The sequence below is a fragment of the Rhinatrema bivittatum genome, chromosome 12 (assembly GCF_901001135.1).
Source record: "Rhinatrema bivittatum chromosome 12, aRhiBiv1.1, whole genome shotgun sequence".
NCBI classification, from domain to species: domain Eukaryota; kingdom Metazoa; phylum Chordata; class Amphibia; order Gymnophiona; family Rhinatrematidae; genus Rhinatrema; species Rhinatrema bivittatum.
This window is the reverse complement of record NC_042626.1, coordinates 62,615,255-62,639,456: the sequence shown is the minus strand read 5'-3', so window position 1 is coordinate 62,639,456 and position 24,202 is coordinate 62,615,255. Positions and strand designations below refer to the sequence as shown.

General features: G+C 41.7%; 1 protein-coding gene across 1 annotated transcript in view; it reads right to left on the bottom strand.

Annotated features, from left to right (window-relative positions):
- The window catches only part of PDE9A (phosphodiesterase 9A), a 128,029-nt gene extending 106,964 nt beyond the window's left edge, over positions 1-21,065 (bottom strand). Inside the window, exons 1-4 of the mRNA XM_029572245.1 lie at positions 20,996-21,065; positions 20,390-20,625; positions 15,456-15,635; positions 10,697-10,767 (exon numbers count right to left, since the gene is read on the bottom strand). Coding sequence (XP_029428105.1) covers positions 10,697-10,767; positions 15,456-15,635; positions 20,390-20,625; positions 20,996-21,065 — 557 coding nt within the window. The remainder of the gene's footprint in view (positions 1-10,696; positions 10,768-15,455; positions 15,636-20,389; positions 20,626-20,995) is intronic.
- Positions 21,066-24,202: the final 3,137 nt, after the last annotated feature.

Below are 24,202 nucleotides of genomic sequence, written 5' to 3'. Positions count from 1 at the left end.
CGACATGATACGAACTTCCGTGAATGCCGGTATAGAAAAACACAAATAAATAAATAAAATAAAATAAATCTTGCACACAGATCCAGCAATTTGATCTATGCCATTATAGAATTAAATATAATCTTTTTACAGTCAATTTATCTTAAAAAAAAAAATACTAACATTACAAGTATATGACATTATTTCCCCAATAATTGTCAGGAAATTTAGAGTAATACATTTTAACCCCATTTTCACAAGTTTTATCTGTGGTTTGAAAATTCACTTCTGTAGGTAAGAAAAAATGTCAGTTTTTGCCTCTAGTAACGTTTCATTACCTGTATAGAAAAATTATGAAGGTTGGTTTCATTGGTCCATCACACATACTTGTTACATGTATGGTGGGTAGCTGTGAATGCGAAACACGGCTGCATGTCCTCCTTAAAAAACCAAACAAAAAAAGCCTTTCCTCACTATGATCCCCTCCCATCCCCAATAAAAGGCTTTTAAAAGGAAAAGATAAAAAGATGGAAAAATCAAGAAGGGAAACACAATGTGTATTTTAGTTTTCTAATATTCAAATCCTGGCATACGTCAGAGCCAGGAATTTGAGTCATCAGCCGCAGAACAACACAGAGAGCAGAATACATAATCCCAACTCTTTCAGGGAGATCTCACCATAGGATGCACTGGGGAAACATGCCAGGATCCTGTAGGAATGAGTATGATCACTGCTGCTAACTTCATTTTACTGACATGGCACTTTCCAAAAATGTAAAAAATAAATAAATTATTTGCCCCTTTTATAACTTTTTATGTTTTATGTCTTAGTTTGTTTTTAAAATGATCTCTGTTATCATGTACACTGCTTAATATAATGTTTGCTTTAAGAGGTTTATATGAACTATAAATAAAAAAACAAGAAAATATACATACAAATAAATATTAAAATATAGCGGCTTCCTAGTCTTTCCCCTAAATTTCTTTTTCCATTTTTTGGCAAGGGCCACGCCAGACTGCCAGCACTCAAGGATCCTTTGAACCAGAATGCTGACTTTTGATAAGTCATTAATGTTTTTGTCATTGATGTACATTGAAGTGTCAGATTTATTATAGAGAGGTTTATATTTAAAGAGGTTTGTCTGGCTACATTCAGACTTAGCGAAAAAAAGAGGGAAGTAATTCTTACCTTAAAGTGCTCACTTATATTTGAATTTGAATTTTTAGTTTTACATCTTTTTTAATTTTTATTAATTTTTCTAACTATTAATTATTATTTGAAGATAATTATTTATTTAGAGAAATTCAATCAGTTTTTAATAATTTTTTGTAGTACAAAAGTGAACTGCATCAGCAAGCCAGACGGCGTTTCTCCCATACATTCAGACTTATAAACCCATAGTTTTGAATTACCCAGCCCGCCAAATGGGTAAGTTTTAGCCAGGTAAGTCATTACCCAAATTTACAAAAGGCAACAAAGGGGTGGGCTTAAACTTATTCAGATAGCGCAGATATTCAGCACCACCCGGCTGAGTTTTTGCAGATAAATCTGTCATAGTGGAGAGTGGGTCTAAAGTTATCCGGGTTACCTTTACTCTGATAACTAAACTTGACAAGGTATATTCACCACTGAACATCTTAACTAAAATTAACTGGTTAAGTAACATCACACCACTGAATATGTAGCACTAAGTTTTGAAAAACATTAGAGACAATGGCAGAGCGAGATCCAGGTGCAGTGGAGAAGGGGGAACACAAAGCTATATGAAGGTTTGCCAAATAGAGATAACTCAGAGGTTCAAATCCCGAAACGGGCTTCTGCTCCCAGGGCAAGTTGAGGCTGGGGGAACTGTGGAGGCAGCACTCATAGTCAGCCTATGACGTGTTGATACTGGCTAGAATCAGGGCGCAAAGATACTGCATTCCAGAGGAAAAGGATCTTCAGGAAGGACTGCTACTGTGATGGCTGGATGAGAGGGGGAAACAGGTGAACACCTTGGGGGGGGAACCTCAAAATGGAATGCAAATGAAAGCTTATAGTGCCACATCCTCAGCACACAGTAATCCACTTTGAAGCACTGAAAAAAGTGTGAAAAGTGGAATATAAATCTAAATAAAATAAATAAATGTAAAAAAAAAAAAAAGGCAAAATGCTGAAAGCAATCGTGCAATACCTCTCAGCCACAGCTGCTAATTAGATCTCTGAATGGGCTTACATTTTTCTTTATATTGAACCTCTCAGCAGTATTTGAACTGTAGGTGATAGGTAACATTGGCACCATGGCACTGGCATCATCAGAAGGAAGGTTTTCAAAAAGGACTGCTGCAGGTGCTTTATGCTTAGATATAGCCCGTTAGAAAACTGCCCTCCTCGATGCAGGTAAACTTACATGTGTACATCATGTATGCATGGACGTTTACCGGACTGAGTGTAGGGGGTTCTTGGAGTGGAGCTGGAGGGTTTGCACTTATGTACATATCTTTTAAAATTCAAATGAGTGCGTGTGTGTGTGTGTGTATGTAAATTTGGTGGGATATTGGAAAGCAGACGTGTGTAACTTCCACGTGCATTTGCCACATAATTTAGGAGGAATGTTACCCCCACACCATGTGCATAGAAGAGATGCGTGCAGTAGCGAGGTGTTACATTGTACAGTGTACATGGAATGGGAGCAGGGAACACTATGCAGTATTTAGTATATATATCATACGGAGGACTTCTTGTGCCTTCTGCTGTATGTATAGGAGATGTTTTTATGGGAAATACAGTAAGGAAGAGGTGCACAACCCTGGTAACCAAACCAAGCAACTTGTCCTGGTTCTCAGACCAAAATGTATGCAAACAGTTATTCCATTTTATAGTCCATCACATCTTAGACAACTATGCTCTCTAAACTGAGCAGGGTAAATAAATGACATAAACCAAAATAAGAATATAAAGAGACAAAATTTCAATAAGTAATATAGAAAAAAATAATTTAAAAACCCATAAATAGAGACCCCTTTGGGATCTTCCCTTGATAGACCTAGTCAAAGGCTTGGGTAGAGTGTGTATAAATGGAGCATGTGCTATAGCATTCCTTAGTGGTTGGCTCCAGCTCGATAAAGTGTAACCCTTACCTGAGGTGTTTACTCCTAAGGACACACAATCTTATTTATAACCTTCGGGGCTGCTCTGGGTAGCTGATTCCTTCCCAGGCTTGATGTTTGATCCCTGGGGGGAGACTCATTGATGGCCCAGTCAATGAAGTGTGATCCTGTGTGTGTGTGACGTAGCTGTGGCAACATCCTGAAGGGAGCTGCTGTAACAAATCAGGCAGGACCAGGAACTGGGTGTTAAATAGTAATTTACTGATTAAAGTCAAAACAAAGTCCATCTTTAAATACTTGTGTAGTTACAGCTGACTCTTCAACAGTTAGAGTATGCTTCACTGTCAGAGCCGGCAGGAAGAATTAGGCAGACTAAGTGGCCACCTAGGGTGCCAGATGTGGGCGGGGTGCTGGAGGATGTGAGAGTGCCATGTTTAAAATAAAGGAGTGGTGTGGTGCAAGGCAGGGACTGGCGAGATCGTAGACGGGACCTGTGAAGATGAGGAGAGTGCGATTTGGGGGAGAGAGATAAAGAGATGGCATGATGACATCACTGCCTGGGACAACTGGACATTTTTGCACTGGCACTGTTCATTGTGGGTAGGTCTCCTTTTATTTCAACAAACTGGTTGAGCTTCCCATAGTGCTGTAAATTGTGTATTCAAAGTTCTCCCAGCAGCTTAACCGGGATTCCTAGGTCAGGGGTCCCATTCTAGCAAAGCAAAAATCCTACCTTACAGTCCAACATCGTCCCGAACACCCTGCCCTGTATTCTGCTCCCATATTATTGGAGATCCAGATGGCGTCTCCTTGATTTAACTTCTCTCCTTGTACTTTTCTGCACTGGTAACTCTTCAGGTAGAAGAGGCTGATGTTTAGTCATCATTTCTCTTTGTTAACAACTTGTGCCATTGATGTGAAGTCCAGCAAGAATCATATTTTGCCTCACAGGACTATTACTGTCAGACTTTTGAATCTGAGAACTCTGACAAGCAAAGTAGGTCTAGATCCACCTGGATACAGGAAAAGGCCTAAAGAATCAACCAAGAAAAGAGCTCTTGGATGAAGACCAAATAGTTTCCTTTGGTGTCACAAGCCAACCGAAAAACCAATTGGGGCCAGGAATCCCTCCAGGAAGAAACTGTGGGCCACTAGTATCTGAAGGACAGAATGCATTTGCAGAAGCGTGCCCAATGTTTGGTTGATAGGCACATTGCACAGAAAAAACCCAAGCAATACTTGGAAGAATAAACTGTAACAGTGGCCAGGTCTGTGGCAGACCTTACCTGCCAAAGTAACTGACAGATCTGACCACCGGACAAACTTCAAGAGTGCCAGGTGATGAAAGAATCCCAGAAATGAGATCGCTAGCCCAAAAACTGCTGAGTAGGGAACTAAGCTAGGTCTGAAGCTCATTCACGCTCACCCTGTCCATCCTGTCTACAGGCTAGCTTCGGTGATCAGGGAGGCACTTTGTCAATACAGTGAAATCTGAAAAGCTAAAAGGCAACACTGTCCAGATCTTGGTGAAAAAATAGGGGAAAGGTGGTGTACTGATTCTTGGCGATATACCTAAAATATACCATGAATGCCCTAACTTTCTCCCCCCCCCCCACCCAATTCCAACTGGAAATCTGAGGATGTGAAAAACACAAGGAGGCAGACCCTGGAGTTGAAGGGATAAGAAAAATACCACTAGGCTGTATTTTTTTTTAACCCCAACCAAACAGCTCACTGCTGATTCCAGTAGAGAGTTACCCCCGAGGGAGACCTCTCAGCATTATAGGAACAGCCAAAACTGAGAGAGAACCTCCTGGGGAAGAAATCTAGCAAGAGACAGAAAGCAGGGATGCTGCAAGTGCAAACCCCTGTAGTAACAGAATTTCTTTACCAACCTGGCAATCCAAAAGGTACCAGGGCAGGGTCGGTTTGGCCTAGGTATCAATATCCAAGACCATAATTACATATACTGTCCCTAAGGAATCATGTGGTCCAATAATGTCCATAGACAAGGCTATTCCTAAAAGGGGGAAGTATAGCTCACAAACCAATGCAACAGAAGTGTAGCACCTCTTTTGCAGAGTCCCTCATCTCCTAATTCAAACAGCCATGGATGTAGTGAGAGGTTAAAAGGTATACCTGCCAACTGGGATCCAAATGCACTAGAACCCTCTTCACTAAGGTAGGGTCCTGCATGTAAGAATATTGTGCTCACCAGGTATCAAAAACGTGATTCCCGCATGGTAGAAACCCCTAATCTTCACAGGAGAGCTGCTCAGAAGGGGAGACCCTGGATACATGTGGAGACTGAATCCGGAATAACTCCCTCGCAAAATAGACCTGCTGTTACATAGGATGACCTAGGAAAGAGCGCCATCTGAATTGCTCTCAGATGCTGCGGGGAACAGAGTTTGACTGCCAGTCAGAGGTAATGGAATCCCTTTTTCAGGAAATGAAGAATGAGGGCCACCTCTTGTAGTGATGGACAACCCAGCATCTAAGGAGGAACCCTTAAGGGTCACCTCTGGAAACTGAGTCATATCTTCCCTTTCCAAAGGGACCAAAAGCATCGGGAATCAGGACCTCATGATCCCAAAAAACATTCCTACTCTCCAGGGGAAAGTGGCTTACTGTTGCTGATTGTTGAGCTTCATAAGTGACCAAATCAGCCACAGCTGACCCACACCGTCAAATGGGGTAGGCCACCACAGTAATCCATAGACCAGCAAGAATAGTCCAACAACCACTGCTGCTATCCCGTCCAACGTATGCAAGTCCTGGCCTGCAAGGAAGTGCACCAATTCAAAAGAATTGAGGCTTCAGCTTGGCGATGGTCCCATAAGGGACAGAGCCCCAGAGGGGAGGTTTCAAAAGACATACCCCTCTTCTGAGGGAGGGAAAGATTTCCAACACTACCCTCCTGGTATCCTGTCCCTAGTGGTTCAACCAGGAACTCAGTCTAAGGTCAGTTTTGTGGCAGCGGTACATAATCTGTTGTGTCATCATGAGGGAAACACACACACAGCTGTACTAGAAGGCAAATGGAGCCCTCTGCTTTTAAAAGCACAATGACCAGTACTCAGGCAGCAGTACCTCATCTTGTGGATAGTGGCGTATATATGCACCCCATCACCGCGCACGTGGGTAGAATCCCATGGCACAGCAGGGACCAAACATCTGTTAGAGTTGGCAGCTGCACACTGCCAAAAAAGAAATCCAAGAGCGTGTGATGGCACCTTCCTCGCTCGTGTCCCATCACACCTGAAGGTATGAAACAGATGAGGAAGCTGGAATTAGAATAGAAAAGACCATCTGTTGTCTTAGGGTCTTCATTATTAGGTCAGTTCTTCAGAGAGTGGAACAGAAAGCAGAGCTAGGCAATTTGTTTTTCCATATATCTTAAGTCTTATGATCTGATTAAGAAATAAATGATTAAGCCATAACTGTCTGAAATTAAGAATGATTTTAAGCCTGCATCTAGAGTATTAGATCATAAATAAAACTGCAATTTCTCCCCATTTCATAGGAGATAAACATATTTTCCAGTTGAAAGAGTGAAAAACATCACATGATGCTCCATTTAAGATGGAGGACAAAAGCACATCTTGTCCTTGGATCTAAAATGGTGGATAAGATGGAGGAAAGGGGCGTATTATAGCTTACATCATACTAATTACTAATCAGTACAACTTTGGATGAAAGAATAAATCCCATCCATGACTGGCTGTATGAGGTGATAATGTCATGAGAATATGATGAAAGGAAATCGGTAATCAAAGAATAATGTATTGATTGTCTAAGTATGTGTGTAATGAAAAATGAAAAAGTATATAATCAGCTGCGTATGTAGAATGTGATTGAGCAATTGTCAAAGCTGTACTCTTCAAATACGATATGCCTCTAAATAAACCCCTACATATATAATATACAGAACCACATCCGCAACGGGTTACTCGTTCACAGACACAATGTCACAACGACCCCTGGCACTAATTTAATGTGAATAAGTGCAAGGTGATGCATATAGGGAAAAATAACCCATGCTATAGTTACACAATGTTAGGTTCCATTTTAGGAGCTACCAACCAAGAAAGAGATCTAGGCATCATAGTGGATAACACATTGAAATCATTGGTTCAGTGTGCTGGGGCAGTCAAAAAAGCAAACAGAATGTTGGGAATTATTAGAAAGGGAATGGTGAATAAAACAGAAAATGTCATAATGCCTCTGTATCGCTCCATGGTGAGACCACACCTTGAATACTGTGTACAATTCTGGTCGCCGCATCTCAAAAAAGATATAGTTGCGATGGAGAAGGTACAGAGAAGGGTGACCAAAATGATAAGGGGAATGGAACAGCTCCCCTATGAGGAAAGACTAAAGAGGTTAGGACTTTTCAGCTTGGAGAAGAGATGGATGAGGGGGGATATGATAGAGGTGTTTAAAATCATGAGAGGTCTAGAATGGGTTAATGTGAATCAGTTAATTACTCTTTCAGATAATAGAAAGACTAGGGGGCACTCCATGAAGTTAGCATGTGGCACATTTAAAACAAATCGGAGAAAGTTCTTTTTCACTCAATGCACAATTAAACTCTGGAATTTGGAATTTGTCCAATTTACTTCTTTAATATTCATGTCAATTTACAAAGATTCTTTCGAACTATTAAAATCAAAATTTTTTTTCACATTTATCCAGCAACCTCGGACACATCGATGGTCATCCTAAAGTTCACTTGGGTTTTGCTAGGTCTCCCAGACCTTATAATTACTGCATTTGAAAAACTGGAAATCGATGTTTCCCTCCTTTCTCCCATCCCTCGTCGCCATCACAGTAATCAGGCCCAGAATGGGCAACGCTCAAGTCCTTAGTAGATGACCCTTCAATAGTAATTAAGCCAACTGATAAAGGGGGTGGCAATCGCCAGTTATCAGATACTATGTTTTACAAACCACTAACCCAGGATCCTATGATTGAATTGCAAACCCTCATTACATCAATCGTACAGGAAGGCATTGATCACCATTTCTATAGAGATCGGGAAGCACACTTCCTCCTGACCTCACACCCAGCAACACCTACTTTCTATAAAATTCCCAAAATTCATAAACATCTAACTAGACCACCCGGCCGACAGATTGTCTCTGTTATAGGCTCTCTTTTAGAACACCAATTCATCTTTACAGATACATTCCATCAACCATTTGTGCCCACTTGTCCATCCTATATACAGGACTCTGCACATTTCATTACATGTCTAGAGCAAATTGACACTATCCCATTATCGGCTATTTTTTACTAGTCTCCCTAGACATTGAGGCTGTATATACTAATATACCTCAGACACAGGCCCTCTCAGTTATTGAAGCTCATTTAGACACATGACCCTGGCCTACACTAAGCCCTACTGACTTTATTGTTCGCCTTGCCACTATGGTACTTACTAGAAACTATTTCATTTTTCAAAATACTTATCAGCAGCAGACTAAAGGCACAACCATGGGCATGACTATGGCCCCAGATATAGCTTCTTTGTACGTTTCAAGATTTGAAACAGAATTTATTTACCCATCACAGTTTTTTAGCCTCTTTACACTTCTTTGGTGGCATTTTGTAGATGACATTTTTCTTATCTGGACGGGCACCATTATTCAAAATTATGTTTTTCTTGATTGGCTTAACCAATGCAACACCAATTTATGGTTTTCCCACTCTGTCTCTTACCACCAGTTAACTTTTCTAGATATTTATTTATTTAGATGTTTTATATACTGTCATTCCATGTTAGAAACACTAGTTAATAACAGTAGATCACATTCCAAGATAACCACTTTTCTACATCCATTTACCATAAACCAACTGATTGCAACACTTCTGAATTTCGACCACCCACATCACAGGACAATTCTCATGCCTACATCTATGTTCTATCACATCCGAATACTCTAAACAAGCTCAGACCCTAGCAGCCCGATTCTTATCAAAAGGTTACCCCCGCAATGTAATAAAGAAAGCATATAAACGAGCCTTGGTATACCCATCGAGAATGGCTCTTTTTACCACCAACAGTGACCTCGGAAGACACTATGACTTGCGTGCTTCTTTTTTCAGGACACAAGTGAAATCTGTTCAATCATAATCAAGCATTGGCAACCTTTAACATCTATTCCAATTTTTATGAATTGGCCCAGATTTGTTTTCAAAAGACAAAAGAATCTGCAGGACATTTTGATACATTCTTTCTTGAAATCCAATCCATTACAGGAAGCCCCACGAGGAAATGCATCATGCAGCCATTGTTTAGCATGCTCGATGTCTTCCACCATTTCCTCATTCAGACATCTAACCATGGGGCACAGCTCTAGAAAAATTAACAAAAACTGTGAGGAGAGAGCAAAGAAGGATTGCAATCCCTGGAAAAACTCTACCCATGAAAATGTAGAAGTATCCATCCCAGGAAGTATCTAAGGTGTACTTATTGTGCTACTTTCCCCTGCTGAAGAACCAGTTAGGGGAGTTCCAAAATCAAGCACCCCACCTGACACGTCTTTACCCAGGCCTACATTCAACTGGGAAGAACCAGGTTTAGTTAAATCAGAGTAAGATAGTTCTCACTGAGCAAAGATAAATACCATGACCACAAGTCTCCCACAACCACATGGCTCCATAGAAAAAGATATTGAGGGACTCTGCCTAGGGGGCAGGGTGATAACTACAGCTGCACATGCTCAGTAGGGCATGTTTGAAAGCTCTAGAATCTTTGAAATCAAAATTCTAGGCCGGGCTCCATCCAATGTCACCCATATGTGAGGACAGCTATCCTGCTTGTTCTCTGGGAAGGACAATTTCCCCCCCACCAGTAAAAGACCCAGCCTTGGAGCAAAGAGACTGAAAGAGAGATCAGAGTTAGCCTTGGCCCCAAAGGATACAATTCTTTTATGGCCCCATAGGTGTTCAGTCTTCATGTGGAGATGGGGGTTACAATAGTAATAAAATACCCAAAAAGAGGAGGAGGGGGGAGAGACCCCTCCTAATCACCTTGGGACCTTAGAGACATATCCTCCTTCCCTCATCAGAAGAATCTGTCCCCTGGTGCTGTGAACAGTAACCCTGGGACCCTATGTGACCCCTTCCTTCTCAGATAAAGACAAAAGAGAATACACATACAAAAATATCCAAATATGGCAGGATTAAAAAGCAATCCCCCCCACCCCCTCCACCCAAGATTATAAAATAAAATTTTAAACAGTGGAATAAAAATCCATCTTGAAATATGTCCAATGAACATTCTTTGTGGATATGGTGACACCAGACCCAGCTCTGATCCTGAAGGACCAGGGCTGTGCACTTCTGCTAACAGGATGTGCTATGTGGTTCATCATAGAGACAGATGAAAACATTTTAACATGATTTAGCTTTGTTTGTGTATCATTATTGAGCATTACATTAAAATGGAGTTGTAGGATGTTTTCTTGCAGGGTTGAGTAGCACAATAACCTTTACACACAATATCATCCCAAGTTTGCAGTTAACACTTGTCCCTACTGTATACAGAAGCCAGGGAAGAATATACAAGCAGAACAGCATGGGCAGTGGTTACCATTATCTTTGGATGGTGTTCCTGTACCTTTGTAGTCCTGCAGAGGAACAAAGTAGCTCCTTAATTTCAGAGGAACTGCATTGCCGGCTGAAAACCACCTACAAAAACACAAAGAGAACTTTAGTAGAAGATAAATAGCTACAGTTACTGCCCCACAACACAACAGCCAACAATAGTGCAAATGTCCTTCACATACATTGCCCCACCACACACTGCACTGGTACAAAACAGGTACAGCACATGCAGCACACACCGCAAGCCTCCATGACACATACTGCTCCATAGCAGAATAAATACAACACGATTACTAATAGCGGTTATTTGTATAGTACTGTAGAAATGCTAAATAGTAGAGGTAATAGTGGGTATCTTTCTGGTGTACGTGTTCTGTGGTGGGACATTGCCACATGGAAATATGAGCATTTTTAATAAAAAGAAAAATTCTACTATTCCACCTACCGAGAGGAAAGGTAGATACTGCTAGGTTACAAGACACACATCTAATAGATATAGGAGAAGCTACTAAAAACTTGGGGAGGCAAGGCCAGCTCCAAGAAAAATGGGTACATATGAAAGTAAAATGTGCCATGCTGAGTCAGACTGCAGGTCCATCATACCCAGTATCCTATCTCCGACAGGGGGCAATCTGGGTCACAAGTACTTTATAGAACCCACAGAGTAGATCCGTTCCAGGTTCTACTCTGTGGGTAACCAGCAACAAATTCCTCAGCTTGAATATGCTTGAAGAAAAAAAACAAAAACTTTCTTCTATTTCTGCTACTTTTTATTTTCATGGAGGGTCCCCTAGTCTTACTATTATTTGAAAGGAAAAATAACCATAGTAAAATGGCATAGTAATGATGGCAGATAAAGACCAAATGGTCAACCCAGTCTGCCCAGCAAGTTGCTTATGGTAGTAACTACTAGGGATGTGCAATTGTTTAGGACGAATTAGGAAATTTCAACGAAATTGCCTAATTCATCCTGGTTCTGGGAACCTGAAAATCTAACCAAATTTTCCCAAAATTTCAGGAAAATTCGGTTTTCGAGTTAACGAGCACTAACGTTAAAATGTTAGCACGCACTAAAGGGAGTTAGCAAGCACTAATCCAAAATTCGTGTCCCCCGAGTTTCAAAGGCCCGAACCGCGGGAAATACGACATTTCCTGCGGCGGGCCGAAAACGAAGCCCGAATTGAAAGGTTCAAGCTTTGCACATCTCTAGTAACTACCACTATATGCAGGTTACTCCCATGCGTTCTGTTAAGGGAGTAACTGCTGCTCTGTGCAGGTTACTCACATGCAGAAATGTTACACCTAAAGTTAACATAGGCTAACCCCTTTTTTCATTTACAACATCAAGGCTTTAGGGAGTCACAGTATTTATCCCATACCTGTTTGAATTCACCACTTCTCCCAGGATCCATAACCCTCTCTGAAGAAATATTTCCTGATATTGGTTCTGAGTTGTCTGCCCTAAAGTTTCTTTTCCAATGGAAAAGATTTGTTTGTGAATCATTAATAGTTTTCAGGTATCTGAAGGTGTGGATCATATCTCCCCTGCACCTCTTCTCCTCCAGGGTATACATATTTAGATCCTTCAGCCTCTCCACATAGGTCTTCCAAAACAGACCCCACAATGATCTGTATATGCCTGTTGCGCCCCACTCATGACTTTATAAACTATTACATCCCCTCTCATTCGCCTCTTCTCTAAGCTGAAGAGCCTTGTTTAACCTTTATTCATAAGGGAGCTGTTCTGTCCCCCTTATTGTTTGCTATCCTTCTCTGTATTTTTTCTAGTTCTACTATATATATATTTTTTAGATGGAATAACCAGAATTGCATAAAATATTTAAGGAATGGTTGCTCCATGGATCGATACAGAGGCATTATATTCTCCATTTTATTCTCCATTCCTTATGGATTTGCATTTGGTTGAAACAAATGGCCAATCCAAAACAAATGGGACCCCTTTCATTTCATTTGTGGGTCTAGAGGGTTCCCACAGATGATACAAATATTATTCATACCATTCATTCTTTAGACATTGATCTCTATGGCCCTTTGAAGTCTCTGGGTATGCCAAGAGGTGCAAATAATTATAGCAACCAGCCCTTCTCTGTGTGTCATATGTGACCTAATTTCCTTATCAAAGCTGACTCTGGGAACATTGGCAAGGAAACTATACACACAGTAAATCACTGTGAAGCATTTTTCTAAACTATGCTATCACTGCTAACTGGCTCAAGTGATGCTGACCCACTCTCATCCTGAAGTCTGAGCATGTGCAAGAAACTCTGTATTCCTCTATAGCTTTTGGTCAGAGAAGAATATCCTAGGAGAAAGCTCTCACAGAGTTAAAAAAAAACCAAAAAGCTTTTTTTTTTGGGCACTGGAACTGTTTCTAATCTTTGTTCTGCACAAACTGTGCCTATGAAAGTAGCCAGTTATACTCGCTGCTGTGAAGTTTATCTTCACTAGGGGACAGGGAGGGTGGGAGTGGGAGACAGTGTAGAGAGTTGCAGCAATGCTAGAAATATTTTTCTTTTTTAGTGTATGGGCACTAGTGAGTGAGCAGTGCACAGAAACTGAAATTTTCAGATTGCCAATTTTTTTTTTTGGTGTATAGAGTCTGTGTCAGCACTAGTGCACACCTGCATGGCACTGCATGTAGCACAGAATGCTGCATGTACACAGTAGAGTGCTACAAGTGGGTGTACAGTTCTGGTAACAAATTGGCCTCTAAGCCATGATTTGGGGAAGTCTTAATGTCAGGAACTGCTACAAGGCCAAAGAACTTTAGACCTGCTCTCAAACACTTCTTGACATTGTCGAATAATTTGACTATATATCAGAAGTTACTAGATAAGTTATTCACCCCTGACCCGAAAGGGCATGAAAACATCCCTTACTTATTTAAATTATAGTTGGATAATGAATTTCTAGGCTAAATTTTAGCTTATAATGCAAAAATGCTTCCAAGTTCCTCAACACCAACATTTTTCAAACCAAACATTTTGAAAAACATTTGATTTGAACAATTTCAGTGCTGAGGAGCTTGGAATCATTTATGCAATGTGAGCTTTTCGAGTGTTAAGCTAAATTTTTCTAGATGCTGTCTAGAATTTCATATGTGTCTGCCTTAGGGCTTTGCAGAGTTCTGGAACTTAAGTTTTATCTTCAAAGTTCTTCTCAATAATGGTGGTCTATAGCACAGTGCTCTTCTGAGAATACAGACAAGTTCAAAATTATATATTTCAGTGCAGAAATTTGTGCATTGGATTTTATCAAAAAGGTAAAATGAAAAAAGCTTCAGTTTTCTTCTTTTTTTTTTTTTTTTACTATTTATTTTACCAATAAATAATACAGTTACATTCACAACCACAGTTATGGAGCAGATCAACATAGGTATAAAAACAAATTCTAGAACAAAGTCTGCTTTGTCAGAAGGCATACATCCATGGAACACCGAATATTAACTTTGAGCCTCTGTACTTACATTAGCAAGACCACTCACATACTCTCAGTATTTGCCTTAGATTTTGTCATGCATAGCCATTTTCTCTTGCAGTATGTATGTCAATTTTTTAATTAATTAATTAATTAATTAATTAATTAAAGCTATCTCATGTACCTGAGTATGCCAATGTGATAACAAGGGTATAGATGTCCAATGTATCACTACAGAATAGTGGGCAGCATAAACAAGAGGAGTATAGAGTTTATGTTGAAAGGTGTTAAGGGTGGCATCCTTCCACAGCCCTAAGAGGCACATATCCACAAGATGTTTGACTCGCTGGGCCATGATATCAGAAATTCTAAGTTCAAATTTACTTATTTATTTATTTATTTATAATTTTTATATATCAACATTCTTACATTAAAATGCAAATCATACCGGTTTACATAAAACAGAAAAAGCAGGAAAAAATATTTCCATAGTCAAATACAGAGAACATTTATAATAAAATTGTTAACAAAGGCATAAGGTAGGAACTTGAAAAAAAGGTTACTTAACAGAAAACGTAAAAGAAAAAAATAGTAAATGAATTTACTATTTACTTCAAAAGGTTATAGCAAAAACACAGGACTACCAGACATGCATATAGGAACCTCGGAATCCTCCTCACCACAGCCTCTCCAATATAATTTAGAAGATAGTGAGAACTTGGCAAATTAGGGGGAGAGAACAGGAGAAGGAGAGGGCTGTCGGCCCCTCTCCCTGAGACTACCTGCTGAAAGAGAAGCCTTGCACCTGTTTACCAACTGTGGTGAGAACTGTGGGACTTCCCGCTGAGAGAGAGGCCTTGAATACCACCTGCAGAGAGAAGGACGCGCTTGCCGATGTCAGAGGGGGTGTGGCCATGGCTTTTAAATCTTGCTGAAGCGTGCCTAGAAATCAGGGAGAGAACAGGAGAAGGAGAGGGCTGTCGGTCCCTCTCCCCGAGACTACCCACTGAAAGAGAGGCCTTGTACCTGTTTACCAACTGTGGTGAGAACCATGGGACTTCCTGCTGAGAGAGAGGCCTTAAATACCACCTGCGGAGAGAAGGACGCACTTGCCGACGTCAGAGGGGGCGAGGCCACGGCTTTCAAGTTCGGCATCCGGTGCGACGCCTAAGCCGCACACTCCGAAGGGGCGCGCGGCTTGGTCCAGCTTAGTCTGGGTGAGTTTGGGTGATTGGCCAGGTACTTTGTCTTTGCCAGTCCCTTCTTCATGAATGGAGAAGACGAGAAAAGCAAGGACATTGACGTCATCTCCAGTGCCACAACAGCGCACTGGCCCAATGGATCAACATGTCGTCAGACAGAGGGTTGACAGAGGACGCTTTGGGAAGCTCGTCGTTAGCATCGCTTAGTCCTGGAGAAGGACCTGTTTTACCACCACAGCCATGTAAGAGTCCATCTGCTGAAATGGCGAGAGAACTGGTAGGAACAACTCCCTTGGAAGTAAGCTTGGTAACCTGAGCAGAAAGCCAAGGGATTGAGAAATCTTTACTTAAAGTTTTAAATGTTGAGACTCTCCCAACTCTTTCTAGTAGCATTGCCATGGATATTCCTCCAGACAATGTTACTTTATCTGATTTATGGAAAGTGATTTCTAAATTAGATAATAATATTGTAGAAATGAATAGATCTTTGCTGTGATTAATGCAAATATGGAAATTACTCACAAACAAGGGATAAAATTGTTGAAATGTGAAAAAGATATATCAGCTTTGAATGATAGAATGCTTTACATTGGACCACCAGGGACTTTTGGCAAGTCTTGGGGGAGCCTCCTGACCCCCACAAGACTTGCCAAAAGTCCCTGGTGGTCCAGCGGGGGTCCGGGAGCCACCTCCTACACTCGGGCCGTCGGCTGTCAGTAATTAAAATGGCGCCGATAGCCTTTGCCCTCACTATGTCACAGGGGCTACTAGTGCCATTGGTCGGCCCCTGTCACGTGGTAGGAGTACAAGATGGCACCGGCCAGCCTTATCAATGTCTTACATTTAACATGCCAACGTTTATGCATTATCCTATTTTCTTCTGTTGGATCCTTCTTCCAATTTTTGAGTGAAAATCTTTTGGCTAAAATAGCTTCTTTCACCTCCCCTTTTAACCATGCCGGTAATCGTTTTGCCTTCTTTCCAACTTTCTTAATGTGTGGAATACATCTGGACTGTGCTTCTAGAATGGTATTTTTTTAACAATGACCATGCCTCTTGCACACTTTTTACTTTTGTAGCTGCTCCTTTCAGTTTTTTTCTACTAATTTTTCTCATGTTATCAAAGTTTCCCTTTTGAAAGTTTAGCACGAGAGCCGTGGATTTGCATACTATTGCCAAGCGGCCCCACCACCATTACACCTCTCTCACCAAATCCTGTGCTCCACTGAGAATTAGATCTAAAATTGCTCCCTCTCTCATCGGTTCCTGAACCAATTGCTCCATAAAGCTATCATTTATTCCATCCAGGAACTTTATCTCTCTAGCATGTCCCAATGATACATTTACCCAGTCAATATTGGGGTAATTGAAGTCTCCCATTATTACCACACTACCAATTTGGTTAGCTTCCCTAATTTCTCTTAGCATTTCACTGTCCGTCTCACCATCTTGACCAGGTGAATGGTAGTATACCCCTATCACTATAGTCTTCCCCGACACACAAGGGATTTCTACCCATAAAGATTCAATTTTGCATTTAGTCTCATGCAGGATGTTTATCCTGTTGGACTCTATGCCATCCCGGACATAAAGCACCACACCGCCTCCCGGGTGCTCCTTTCTGTCATTGCGATATCATTTGTACCTCGGTATAGCACTGACCCTTTGGTTAATCTCCTTCCACCATGTCTCTGAGATGCCAATTAAGTCTATGTCATCATTTACTGCTATACATTCTAATTCTCCCATCTTACTTGTGTTTAGACTCACCCAAACCTTCTTAATACAGCAATTTTAGCAGAGTATTATAATTGGCTGGAATGAAGGGGATCCAACAGTCAGTCCATTATGGTCAATTGTCTATTGGTGCCTCGGAGCCAGAGAAGGACAAAGAAACAGTTTGTCCCAGCCCAAGAATCAGCATTGGATCCACTTAACCCTTTTGTGCACAAAATCAAACTTTTCCCAAAGGTTATCGGAATGTTTATTCAGGAATCTGCATATACAGTGTATTAAGGATAACCAGTCTCCCTGGGCAGGACATTACTGTCTTAGTCTGGTTGCATGCTATTTCCATTTCAAAACATCACAATGATAAAAAAACCAGCTATTTTCCAAGAGCAAAACATCAACCTAATAAATGAAGGTTGACAGACGTGCCGCAAATGCGCAGTAGAGAGCAGCTCTACTGCGCATGTGCGGGTGAGCACGTCGGTCTTAGGCAGCGTCAGGAAAAAAAAAACATGGCGGTGGCGGGTGGCAGTGGTGGCGGCGGCAGCGGGGTGGGGCGGGCGGGGCAGCGGGCGGCGGGGTAGCGAGGGAGGGAGGAGAGAGAGAGAGAGGGAGGGAGGGAGTGGGAGGGATGGAGAGAGGGAGTGGGAGGGAGTGACTGAGTGAGAGGGAGGGACTGAGTGGGAAGGAGGGAGGGAGGGATTGAGTGAGGGGGAGGGACTGGGAGGGAGGGACTGCGTGAGAGGGAGGGAGGAGTGGGTGAGTGTGTGGGAGGGAGGTAGGGGGTGGGGAAGAGTGAGGGGAGAGGGAGAATGAGGGAGAGGTGAGAGACAGGGATGTGAGTAAGTGGAAGGGGGAGAGGGAGAATGAGGGAGAGGTGAGAGACAGGGATGTGAGTAAGTGGAAGGGGGAGAGGGAGAATGAGGGAGAGGTGAGAGACAGGGATGTGAGTAAGTGGAAGGGTAAGAAGTTGTGGAGCAGAGAAAAAGGGAGTGGAGGAGGGCTGAGGGGGAGGGGATGGGATTGAGAGAGGGTGGGGAGTGACTGAGGGAAGGGGAGGGAGGTGAGAGTGAGGGGAAGAAGGCAGTGGGAGACAGAGGGTGAGTAAGACTGAGTGGAGGAAAGGGGAGGAGTGAACGAGGGGAAGGGGGAGAGAGGGAGAAAAAGTGTAGAAGGGTGCTGTGTTAGAAAATGGACTGAAAACAAAATGTAATGTAGCCCGTTTTAACGGGCTTAACGGCTTGTAGCAGTATAAAATGCAATGGAGTACTGCTGCCTTGTGTTGTGCCAAAGAATGACTGGCACAACACAGATGATTCCTCTGGTTTGTTTCTTCCTTCAGCTGCTGGCCCAGGTCATGGATTATTTTAACGCTGTTGAGCTTGGAAAGTCAGCAGTCATTGGAAAGATGCATGTTATGTGGCAAAGCCCAAGCAGACCTGCCAGTGCTTTTAGGGGATATTACAAAGTCTAGGAGGTCTTTCAGTGTATTGGACCTATGCATAGGTCTCACTTCTGAATCCCTACCACCACTTTCTCCGCTGCACTTTCAATCTCCCAAGAGGATACAGAGATACTCTTTAAGGTGAATTTTAAAAACTTAGGACATGCCAAAATCGGGAGATATGCACACAAGTCGGATTCGTGCGTCCATAGAATTTTTAAATCTGCCCATCTGTGAGCATAATTCCAGCAGCACGCCCCTATCAAAAGTTTTCAAAGGAGTTGGGCGTGGTCTGGGTGGGAGATAGGCATTTTGGGGTGTAGCCAAGAGATGTGCACCAGGATTCCCTGCTGCATAAACTTACATCTGCTAGGGACAAAATGCAAGTTGAAAAAGTAAAAAAACTACCCATACCCAAGGGATTCTAAGGGTCTGGGTTAACTGGGGGGAGTGAAAGCTATTCAACCAGTGGGATCTGGAGGTCCTAGCTGTTAACTGGGGAAGTTGGCAATGGCATGGATGTGTGCTTTTAAAATTCCCCCACTTACATGGTAGAAGCAGAATTTATGTGCACATGTGTGCGCAGTCAGATTATTTTGTAACATGCGTGCATACACTCACATGTTATAAAATGGCTGCATAACTGTGCCTGTGCCAATGCACACACACCATAGTGCACCTGCTTACTGGTTTGAAAGTTGCAGTCTCTGGTTTTAGCACTGGAAAAGTCAAAGACTTACCTTTTGAACTTTTCCTCCCACGTCTAGATAGATGGTTTTATGGGTGTGGGCTGAGGAACCAGATCCCATCTTTGTCCAGACTAAGGTGACTGCTGCCTCCGAATCTTAAGAATTTCCTTCTTAGTTGTCTTTGAAATAAAGAAAAGTGTCTTCTATTCACATTCACAAATGATAACGTGATCCTTCAAGTGCTTCTTTATGTCTCAACCACATATGCACACCAAGCACAAAGATTTCTTGTATCTCGTAGACATTCTACTCTTTACTCCTTTTGATGTTGGTTAAGTTCCATCAGGACATTGCTACATTGCAAAATCCTGGTTCTCAGTAGTGCCTGTCATCAAATTCCTATCCCAGAGAAAGTGGCTCCTATGCGGTTTCTCGATTCTAGTTTAGCTAATGCTACCGGTATGCTTTCAGAGAAATAGAAGCTCCTTTGCTCTCTTTCTCCCTCTCTCCAAAGGCTACCAAACCACTGCAGAAGTACTGAAGGACTGACCTCAATCAAAGAAAGATGGAATGATTAACAATGGCCTCTCCACAATTAATTGCTTGTTGCCATAGTAAATGCTAAAACACTGCAGAAAACCATTTGGTAGCTAAATCTTTTTTTTTTTTACCTTTATATTTATTCATTTCAAAAATATGAGAAGGAATACACCATTCTTATGGTAAAAGACGAAAGGATATACAATCCACAAAGGGAATAAATGCTAGGGAAAAAACAAATATGCATGAAATTATTGTAAACCAGTCATCTAAAGAAACAAGAGAAACTGGGGAGGGAACATAATAGGAGAAACAAAGGAAAATAAAAATGAAGAAACTGACTTAACATGACTCCAGCAGAGATAAATTTGAAATGGATCAACTTCTAAACCTAATTATTCTCTAAAGGGGGAGCTAGAATACTCCTGGAATTGATAGAGGATTTAAGTTGTTCAGGCAGAAAGAACACAAAACAATCATTGTGATATCTGATAACACATTTACCCGGATATCTGGGAACAAAAGAAATAGCCTGAGACCTAAGAGCAAGAAATTCTTTTCGTCTCTCTTGTGTAGAACGAGCAATCAGGGAAAAAACGGATTGTTTGTCCATGAAAGAAAGAAGAAATATTCTTGAAGTATATTTTCATAACCTTGCTCACATCCTGTTCGGAAATAAAGGAAACAAGTAGTGTGGAACGCTCAATAATCTCAGCAGCAGAATCTTCCAGGAAATTGGTCAAATTTTCAAAAACATTAGGTAGGCTTTCAGATTGAGACTGTTGAGGGTTCCTTTTATTTGGTGAAGAAATGAAGTACATCTTATTGATAGAAGGAAGCTTTTCAGGATCAAAGTGAAGATTATCCAGGAAATACTTCCTCAGGGTCTCACCCACACCTTAGGGCAGTTCAAAAAACATAAATTTAAATACCACATGTAATTCTCCAGATTCTCAAGTCTACGAGAAAGATTTTAATCCGTAACCAAGTTCTGAATATTCCCAATGGCAGTCTCAGTAGCAGAAATTTTGGTTTGAATTTCAGAAAGTTGAATGTCATACTTATTCCCCATTGCGTCCACTTTACTAGAAAGATCTTAGTGTTGCAATCTTTCATGGAGCAACCTACACCTACCATCAAGTCCCAGATTATATCTAAAGTGACTACCGCCAGTTTAACTGGAAAAAGACGAGATTCAGAGAAAAGCCCAGGGGGCTCAGATTTTGGAGTGGCAGGTAGCTTCAAAGCTGAGGAGCCCACCGACTCACCCTGAATCTCAGCGGGGGATGAAAAAGCCAAGCAGACCAAAAAGCTGCCACTCCCCTCTTCCTCAGTCATCGACGCATTCAGTGACAATTCCAACGCCAAGCCTCCACACGCACCACCCCCCCCTCCACACATGCCGACCAACGTTGCCACAGTCAGCAAAGGGAAAGCAAGTCTGTGCCGGTGGTAGCAGAGGATTGGGGGGGTTGGTAGCTAAATTTTAAATAGATATTGCATCAAATGTTGCAAAACTGAATTAGCGGAGGCTTGACTAGGTACAGCGCCTTTGGTAAGCCCCCTTCCAGACCTGTGTCTATATAGCAATTACAGAAGTAAATCTCTTGGAAATAAAGCTAAAGGCAGCTGTGAAGCAGATGTTCCCATTAGCTTGCAGCAGACACATTTTGTGGGATAAAATATATCAACATTTTGACCCGGTTTTCTCACTTGAACGTACTGGGAGATTTTCTATGCTAAATCTAGTGCAAATTTTGTACTGGAGCATAACAGGACAGATGTCTCAAATGTTTGCCTCATTCAGATTTAAAGAGCTAGTAGAACGGTCCTCCGTTATCAGCCCCATATTCTACTTTTGCTGGAGACATCATACTTTACTTTCACCCCTTATCTGCTGCTTTGATCTCTGGCATTTTCAGCACCTGAGAGTCAACTTAATGTATCTTGAGTTCCAAGTCCCCTACAAAATTCCTGAAAATCTCCAGCACAACCCTAACAGAGCAGAGAAAACAAAGTTGTTTCTGGGGAGCCCAAGATGGCCGCCCTATAGATGAGACGCACAAACCTCGCTCTCCGGCTTTAATATAATTTTTGCTTTTCTTGGATATTTACTTAGAAGTTTTGTCCTATGCCGCACATGAAACGAAAAGAAAAATTGAAAATAAACATTACTTCAACTCCGTTGAGACAGCCGAGGATTGAGACTTTGTTTGCAGGTCCTGGCAGGATTCAGCTGGCAATAGGAAACGCAGAGACCTCCGTGGTAGGGCAGACCACGGGGCCTCAAGTGGAAGAAACATCCCTTAGTCCTGGAAGCTCCTGACCCACCATCGGAGATTCTTGGTTCCAAGACTAAGGCCACAGTCGAGTGGCTGGAAGAGAGGATGGCACCGGTAAGAGCAGAAGTCCCGAGAAAGGACGCCGGAGAAGTGTCACTTTTGGTGAGCCGAGAGGATCGAGGCTCTGGGGACCAGGCTACCTCAAACTCCCAAGCCGATGGCAAGAATGGAGAACTAGGGGCAACAGGAAGAAGTGAGCCGGAGATTCAGGTAGCTGGCATCCATTCTTTAATGAAACCTAAAGAAATAACTGTGGATATAATTTGGAATATGTTTGCTATTATGGACTCATCTATAAAAAAATATGTCCTCATTACTTAGAGAAAATCTCCAACATGTTAAAAATAACAACATAAAAATTAATACCTTGGAGAAAAGAATGACAGAGAATGAGCAAAGGATTGAGAACATAAAAGAAATTCAAAATAACTTAGTAAAACCAGAAACTATAAATTACACTAGAATGGAGAGGTTGGAAAACGAATTTAGACGTCTTAATCTCCGTATATTAAATTTCCCAAAAATTAAGGGTTTTTCTCCTAGAGATTTATTTCGAAGTTATGTCAAAGAAATTTTGAAATTCCCAGAAGAGGCCATTCCGGCTGTGTCAAGAATTTATTATTTACCAAGTCCTAAGGAAAAGAAAAAAGAAGTTATACCTTCTCAAAGGGGGAAAGAAGAGTCTTTGAATGTTTCAGACCTTCTTGAAATGACTCTGGAAACCATAATAACAACTAGGGAAACCCTACTTGTCTCATTTGTTTTCATCTCTGAAAGAGATTCTATTTTAAGAAATTATCTTAGAATTCAAGATTTGATGTTTCATGGCTATAGACTGTGGATCTATCCTGATATAACTAAGGCTACACAGGAGCGAAGGAGGATTTTCCTACAGACACATCCAGAAGTCACAAGCAGGGGTGCAAAATGTATATTACGATATCCCTCAAAATGTGTATTAATTTTTCAAGATGCTAGCTATGTCTTTCAAGTTCCAGCGCAGCTAGGAAGTTATCTGGACTCACACCCCTGAATATTGCTCTTAGTCCGGATATAAAATATGACCTGCAGGAATCACTATATGGGGTGATTAGGATAATATTATGTTGTTTATTTCTTTAAAATACTGCTCAGTCTTGTATTGGACTCCCTATTTCCTATAATGATTATCAGATAATGTAGGGATTTTCTTTTCTCTTAAAATAACTTCTGCAGTAGAAGTGTACTTTATCTGCTATCTTGCATTCTTGTTTTGTTAAATTTGTTTAAATTTAATAAAAATTATAAATATCAAAAACAAAGTTGTTTCTGGAAGTCAAATCAGACAACTCAATGAAGCAGAGCTGCCATTACACCCAGTTCCAAGAGGAAGACTTTTTGGCCACTCAAGGTTTTGTACTTGCATCTCAAAGCATTGTAGTAATAGTAGTTGCTAATTCTACCCACTGAATTCAGTGCTGCAGGACCCATAATGCATCAGTATGGGCTTGCCAGAAATCCAGCACTGGCCTGAAATCTCCATCCTTGAACTTGGTAGCCTGCTGACCCTTGACCTATGATTTAACACAGGGCTGGCCCACCTCCAGTTCTCATGGTGCCTGCCCCTCTGAAAAGTAACAGAGACTGATTTGTCACTTGCTGTTGGTGCTACTTCTAGCACTGCCTGGCTCTCAGATAGTGTGAGCAGCCCGTTGCCCAAATTCCCACATTGTTTTGGGAGAACATTGCAAGAGCTTCTTGATACAGGAAGCAATCAGCAAATCGAGAGGTGGGGCTGGCAGGGACTGCGACTAGCTTGCTGCTTTGGGGGAAAGGCATGCATGCAATTTTTTCACTAGTGGGGCTGATAGAACAAGTGGACTTGTGTGTATGAAAGAGAGAACGCAGAGTAGAATGTGAGTGAGAGAAAAGGTTAGGGAGTGTGTGAGGGCAATTAGGTGCGGGACACCTCTCCTGCCCCTCCCCAATGCTGCTTGCTCTTCCTTTATCCCAGATTCTGACCCCCTACATCCTAAAACCTCCCTCCATCTTCCACCATCAGATCCTGGATCCTCCCCCTCCAAGCCCTGTGCTCGTCCCCTCCCCAGTCCTCTCTTATTAAGCAGTAGGAAAATATACCTGGGAAGTGGCACG